This window comes from Nicotiana attenuata, chromosome 7, assembly GCF_001879085.1.
Source record: "Nicotiana attenuata strain UT chromosome 7, NIATTr2, whole genome shotgun sequence".
In the NCBI taxonomy this organism is placed as follows: Eukaryota; Viridiplantae; Streptophyta; class Magnoliopsida; order Solanales; family Solanaceae; genus Nicotiana; species Nicotiana attenuata.
The window spans coordinates 38,645,263-38,653,174 of record NC_031995.1 but is presented as its reverse complement, the minus strand read 5'-3'; the positions used below and the strand labels follow the sequence as shown (position 1 = coordinate 38,653,174).

The 7,912-nt window shown below is 36.2% G+C and overlaps 1 protein-coding gene across 1 annotated transcript; it reads right to left on the bottom strand.

The window, feature by feature from the left end:
• On the bottom strand, nt 4,938-6,618 carry LOC109229979. Its single transcript, XM_019395524.1, has 4 exons — nt 6,053-6,618; nt 5,599-5,804; nt 5,137-5,501; nt 4,938-5,093 (listed from the first exon to the last, which is right to left on the bottom strand). Exons 1-4 carry the CDS (start codon nt 6,616-6,618, stop codon nt 4,938-4,940), a joined length of 1,293 nt encoding a protein of 430 aa, XP_019251069.1.

The following is a 7,912-nucleotide window of genomic DNA, read 5'->3' as shown; positions in this document are numbered from 1 at the left end:
CATCACAATTCCCTTCAAATAGCAAATTACACTTGTCATTTTGCAAGTTCCGTATGAAATCATCACACTGACTCTCAGCAAAATAAAAAGTTGATCGCATAACTAGAACAAACCCTCTGCTACACTAACTCTAACATTCCCAAATCAAAATAGGCATACAAACTCTACTACCTAAATAAGAAATTAAGTAGAAACCATAGTGAATCAAGCTATTAAGACATCATACAAATGAGGAACTCTTAAAAGGCACAGATTCATTTCTACAGCACATCAACTAGGCTAACATCTACCATACAAGGTCTATTGCAGCTTATTTAAAGAAGTAGAAGAAGCGAATGAAGGGAAATTCCAAGAAAAAACAAAACAACTTGTATTCAGTCAGGCCTCAACTCGAAGTACATGCCCTTAGTCACTTGTTGACAATGGTTTTGAAGAAATACCCGGTAATGAACAAAGGAGACAAAAGAGGTGAAGGGTCAGCAATCAACCAGCCCAAACAGTCAATGCAACAGTGCCCAAAAATCAGCATCTCAAACAAGTAAAAAAAAGAACCAAACAACAATGATTTCTACCCAGAACCCAAACAGCAAAGCAGCTTTCATACCATTCTTCTATTTTTTAATGAATCAGAGATCTTTCAGGAGTTCTAAATTCAGGAGTGTAAAACCCAAACCAAAACCAAATTGGACCAATAAAATACAGAAAATTCAGTATTGTTCTTTAGAATTTTTTAAAACCCAGCCGTTTCAATTTGCAATATTTTTCTCTCTTAAGTTTTCTGCCTTGAGCTTGAAGAAATGGATGCCTTTATAGGCAAGGCACTAGGGCAACCTAAAGAAATCAGACTTTTCATTTTAACCCTTTTGGAATTTTGGATTTTGCTTAGAAATCTTTAAGTTAAAATTCAAAAATTCATTTAAGTCCCTACCCCCACCTTCTAGGCAACTTCATATTCAGTTACAAATATATTCCCTAACCAAAATTCCTAGACTACCTCTTCAAACCCTACTATTTACCCTTACAACGAAACGGGGTCATTGACCAAAGACCCAATCCCAAACTTGGGCCAACGGATAGGTCTCTAGATTTGAACTTTCATTCAGTGGGCTGGTACTGACAAACCCCCAAACCCAATCCAAACAAAAAAAACAACCAAAACTCAGAGAAAAGAAACGGCAATCCAATTCGGGACTGAGACAGTATAATTACTCGTTTTTTCCTTTTTTGAATAAAATTAACACTAAAGTACTGACCAACAAATCTAATTTAGTCTATAGAAAAGGAGAAGAAGTTTTATGACTAACATTTGAACTTAAAGAGATAAAGAAAAAGGAACAAGAAAATACCAATTAAGTCCAGTTAAAGCTCAAAATCGTCAAGAACAAAGATGACTTGTACTCGAACTCCGACGAATCCAATAACTCGACGAAATGGTGAGAACTGTAACACGCATATTAGCCGAATTTTCGTTCATAGCTAATAATTCATGCAACAATCCTCACCATATGCTAAGAAAGGAACGAGGCAGAGACTTGAAGAATTTGGATCGTTCATGGCTAAATGTCCTAAATTTGGTCAAAACCAAGGGATAGAGCGTTCTTGACATCAAATGGAGTCCTTTTGATGAAACACTGAGGAATTCATGTAGGTTTTAGCGTGAATTGAGGATTTAATCCGGAAAGTTTGGGCAAAAAGAAGAAAGTTTGGATTTTTATTTTTGGATCTACGATTCGGAGAAATGGAGTGACCTTTTGGGGAAATCAACGGTGTGATATGAACTAGGGGATTATGAGGATTAGCTGGTTGAAATTTGGAGGTGTTTGGAGGTGCTTCGCCGCCGTGAGGCGATTTCCGGGCGGCGGAGCTATGGCGGAGGTGGGCTATGATTTCAGAGGAAAGGGGATTTAGGTTTGGTTTGATTTTAGACGAATTAAATGAGAGACCAGGGGTGAGTTTGGTCGTTTAATGATGGGGGACGAGTGAAACGACGTAGTTTAGGATTGTAACTACGTCGTTTTGGCGAAGGCGAACTGGACCGATGGGTTTTCAGCTGGACTTGGTCAGCTTCGAACGGGCAAAAGGAAACTTGATTTGGGCTTAGGGAATCCTAATGGAAACGGTCCAAACGATCAGATTTCTTCACTTCATTTTNTAAATTAATTTCAAACTCTTTTGTTTTCTTTTAACATAAAAATAAAAATAAAACCAAAACTAATTCCTAAATCAAATTATCCTATCAACATAAACTAACTAACTCTAAATAATAAATTACCATAAATAATTAAAAACCAAATTAAAGGAAAAGCTACTTGAGTTCAAAATTAAAATAAAAAAGTACAAAAACAAACTATTTTTTGTGATTTTTTCCATTTTTTATAAAACAACTAACTTGCTAACTAATATAAAAATGTAGAATTAAATCCTAAATTCAAATGCAACATATTTTTGTAATTTTCATTAATTAAACAAAATTAACATGCATAGACAAATGCAAACAATTAACAAAAATGCTACAAAATCTACGAAATTACAAACAATGGGAAAATTCAATTTTCTTAAATCTATGTGAGTAATTCATATAGGGCAAAGATCACGTGCTCACAATTAATGATTAGAATGGTGTTTTATCCTTGTAATACCAACTAAAAATAAAAATAACAGTTGGGGATACAAAATGCAAAGAAACGGCAGCTTCTATTTTACATGAAGAAATGGGTGTTGAATAACTCACTTATTAGCAATTAACAAAGATTTGGTGTTAAAATTACATAGGAGAAAAAACAAAACAAAAAGAAGGCAAACCTATACCTTTTATGTTGGAGTTTGAAATGGCAGACGTTTTGGAAAAAAAAGGGAAGAAGACGAAGTAGGTGATAGGTTAGAGGTTTGGAGTTAAAATTAAGAAAAAATGTAAATGGTAAATAGAATTATGGAGTAATAAGTTAGGGCATAATTGAAAAAAAATAGGAAACAATCTCACCATGTCAAATCGGTTGTTTCAAAATTTGGGACTTTTTATTGTTCTGGAATAATGAATTTAACAATACAATACAACATATTATAATGAAACAATCAAAACAAACATTGTTTTGGGATAATGATACAATACGATACAATAGGTAACAACCATCCAAACAAGCTGTTAATTAGAATCTCTATTTTTGGGTAACTAAATTATTTATTAATCGCCAAGTATCAATTACAAAACTATAACATAGCTAAACACAACTTGCTATTCTTCTCTATACTCATCTTACTCTACTTCCTAGAAACATATGCTATACACAAAGGATTTGTTTCTAGGAGTGACTCTAAAACTAACTATATAGTCTATTTCCTTTGAAATCTGCTCCCATGTTCTGCTTTTCTTCTCAAAGATACGTCTATTTCTCTCTATCCATATGTGGTAAGCTACTTCTGCATATATCATTCTAAACACATGTGCATGCTGAGTTTTCCCTTTGGCTTCAAAAATTGACCATTGCAGGAACTGCTGTCAACTGGTAACTCCCAGGAATTGCCTACCAATCCAGTTACACATTTTACTCCATACTTGAGTAATATACCCACACTGCCCAAATAGATGATCTCTTGTTTCCACTTCTTTACTGCACATTGCACATTCTGTATCAACAGATATCTTCCAGTTTTCTAGCCTGTCACATGTCAACAATCTTTCCCATACCATGAGCCACATTATAAACTTTGCTTTTGCCCTTGCTGCATTATGAAACATAAATGTCTTCCATTCCATCCTTCTGTAGTCTCCTAGCAAATGTAGGAAGATTTGTTTGATTATGTTTTTCCTCTGATTTGGTAAAACCTATCCAGCTTCCAATACACTATGAGCTTAAATTACTTTTCTTACCATCCGACATGCTTGTTGAGGTATGGCCATTATAATCATTTGTTTATTTTTGATATAGCAAGTATGAATCCATCGGATCCACAACTTGTCTTGTTTTTGAGCTAAATCCCAGAAGGTTTCGGCTATAGCTGCTTTGTTCCACAATTTCAGGTTCACTATATTGAGTCCACCTCCTGCCTTGGGTAAACAGACTCTATCCCAGGCTATTAGAGCCTTATTTGTGATCTCATTTACTCCAGACCAGACATAGGACCTGCATATCCCCTCTACCAATTTGATCACCTTTGTTGGTAGGATAAACAGTTGTGCCCAAAAAGCCTGAATCCTAGACAGTACACTTTGGACTAACTGGACCCTCCCTGCATATGATAAAGTCTTAGCAGTCCAAGAAGTAATCCTCTTAGTCATTTTATCAATAAGAGTTTTCCATTGCATTAAGCTCAGTTTCATTGTGGATAAGGAAACTCCTAGATACTTGAAGGGAAGTTCACCACTTGCAAGTCCCGGCATCTGCAGGATTTGATGCCTTTCTGTCACAGGAACCCCTCCAAAGTAAGCTTCACTTTTACTAAGATTTGCTTGTAAACCTGAGACTTGAGTGAACTGATTGAACTTCTGTTGAATTGCTTTTACTGTCTTTAAATCACCTCTAGAAAATAGAAGCAGATCATCTGCAAAGCTTAGCTGAGTGATCCCTAGCTTTGCACACCTAGGGTGGTATTTTAACTCTTTCTCCTCCTTCAACCTAGTCAAATTCCTGCTTAGGTACTCCATTGTAATGACAAATAAGTATGGTGACAGAGGGTTACCCTGCCTCAGTTCTTTTGCAGCATTGAAAGGTTTGTTGGCTCACCATTAACTACAATTGAGTAATTGACTGTCTGAACACACTCCATAACCCAGGATATGAACAGCTGGGGAAATCCCAGTTCCTCCATCACTTGCTTCATGTAATGCCATTCCACAGAATCATATGCTTTTTGAAGATCTATCTTAATCATACATCTAGGAGATGAGTTTTTCCTAGTATAAGCCTTCACCAGTTCATGTGCCAAAATAATATTATCTGCTATCTCCTCCCATGTATGAATCCTGCTTGAGCTTCATTGATCACTGTACCCATAACACCTTGTAATCTGGCTGCTAGAACTTTGGATATCATTTTATACAAGACAGTGCAAAAGGCTGAGTGTTTGAATTCCTTGACAGTTTTAGGCTTAGACACCTTGGGCACAAAGGTTATAGATGTACAGTTTATGGCTCTATACAGCTTTCCAAACTTGAAAAAAATCCATAACAGCTTCCATAACTTCATTTTTTACAATAGGCCAAGTTCTTTTGAAGAAAACTACATTGTAGCCATCCACACCTGGTGCTTTATCTTCACCAATTGAGCACAATCCTTCATAGTTTTTCTCTGTGGTCACATCTTTGCATAACTTAATTCTTTGTTGTTGAGTGAGTTTATCTCCATTACACATAACCGTTTTATCTATAGCAGGGAGGGTTTGGGAAGTAGTTCCCATCAGTGATTTATAAAAGTCAACTATCTCCTTTTGAATACTTTCTGCATCAGTTATCTTATTGCCTCCAATAACTTGCAACTCTACAATTTGCTTTCTTTGGTTACTTTCTGTCATTACACCAGAGAAATATCTAGTATTAGAGTCACACAATTGAATCCATTTTGCCCTGCCTTTTTTTTTTCAAAGCTCCTTCTTCAATCATACTCCATTTTTCCAAATTCTGCATCAACTCCTTCTCTTTCCTTAGCTGGTCATAATTGCTATCAGCATCTATGATTTTTTGCACATGTTCCAGCTCAATTCTGCCCAGCTCTATATTCTTCTTGATAAACTTGAATTCCTCTACATTAATTTTCTTCAATACTGTCCTTAAATCTTTAAGTTTCATCCACACATTCTGCATTTTCTGCCTGTGAAATTTTTGGTTCCAGATCTTTTGTAATTCAAACATAAATCTCTCATGATCAGCACAAACATTAAAGAATTTAAAAGGAATCTTCCTGCTTCTTTGTATCTCATTAAATGTCAGACACATAGGGGAATGATCAGATATAAATGGTAGATCATATAAGTTGCTATATACCCCAATTGCATCATCCATTCATAGTTCCCAAAGACTCTATCTATTCTGCTTCATATTCTGTCCCCATCATCTTACTTGTTGGACCAAGTATAGTAGTCACCTTCCCAATTCAATTCATTTAGCTTTAATTCTTGAATGCGGTTACTGAAGTCTTGAGTTTCAGCTCTTGTAACTGGATTCCCATGCTTCCTATCTTGCAATTGCAGAACATCATTAAAGTCTCCCCCAATTATCCAAGGAATAGTTGTCATTTGATCTATTGCTTTTAGATTATCCCATAACTGCCTTCTTTGCTCAACTGTATTATACCCATATACTATAGAGATTGCATATTCTTCATCTCTCATAGCATTTGTGACAGTACAGTGAAGAACCTGTGCTTCCGCTTTAATCAGCTTCACTGTTATCGTAGTTAGTAACCCATATTTAACCCATATTCTACCATTTACTGCAGCATTGTAGTTATTAATCATTTCCCATCCAGGTGCTATATGCTGGCTATTCTCTCTAGCCTTATTCTCCTTAACTCTTGCTTCAATGATCCCTACTAGTTTAATATTTTTGGTTTTCAGATAATTCTTCAGCTCCTTCTTCTTATACAATTTATTGATACCCCTTACATTCCAAATAATCCACTTCATTTATTGAGTTTTAAATCCCCCACCTCTGTCATGAGGTAGGTTAGGGTGTTCACTTGTACTTGTTGTTCCTCTTTTTGCACTACTTCTACTAGGTAGTGGAGTTAAATTGGGAAATATTTCAAGGCTAAACTCCAAGGCTTTATTCTTCCCCTTGTCCACTATCTCTGTGCTAGTGCTCCCTTTTATCTCCAATTAACTGATATTGTCTTGCTTGTTGCATTTGTTCTGGTAAACATTGTTGGGATCCTTCCTTGTCAATTGCTGTTGGTCTCTCTGTCATTCCATTTGTCTGAGGCACCTCTATATCAGCTGGTCTTGGCTGCATCTGTTCTATATTCACATCATTTATAACAAGCTCTTTGGTTCTACACTCATAGGTAACTTTCTTTGGCTCTCTTCTTCTTTTTGGTTGTATCTCCTTTTGGTCTTTAGGTCCTTGCTGAGTATGGCATATATGCACTATAATTTGGCATTGGTCACAATACACTGGTTTCCATTCATATATTATCTCCTGTTGAACCATTCTTCCTCTAGGGTCCATTACCATGATCTCAGTAGGCAAGGTTTTAATCATATTTACTTCAATAAGCATCCTTGCATAGAAGATTCTTGTTTGCTTAGCAGTACACTCATAAGCAAACAGGGGCTTACCAACAACACTAGAAGTCTTACTTAATGCTTTATTTCCCCAACAACTCATTGGCAATTTTGGAAACATCACCCATAGAGGAATATCAGTTAAGAATTCTTTGCCAATGTCAAAATCTAGGGACCAAGGCTTGAGAATTATTGGCCTAGTTTGTATAGTATGAGGACCAGCATAAAAAATTCTATGCATATTAGATATATTTTGGAACTTTATGACATAATAGCCATCTTCATGAAGAAACAAATCTGGTTCTGCAATATCAAGCCAGTGTTGAGCAATATACCTTCCCATAGCATTATATCCTGGATTTTCACCCACAATATAAGCAATCATCGCTGCACTCCACCTCTCTTCTGCTTCCTTCACATCTTGCATCTCAAGTTGTACCACAGTTTGCCCATCTATAATCTGAGGAGGCACATGTTTCAGTGCCATTCCATGAGTAGTAACTCGATTTTGTTGGAACAGATTTGACCACATTTTGCGTTCAGTCGCCAATCTGTAGTGTTCATCTCATTAACCACTGTATTCACTTCATCTCTGCATCTATTTGCTTTCTCTCTTTGTTCGATTTCAGTTTCCTTGCTTGGTTTGACCTGCATCGCCACCTCTGTTACTGTTCCATTGGAACTACCTTCTATTCCA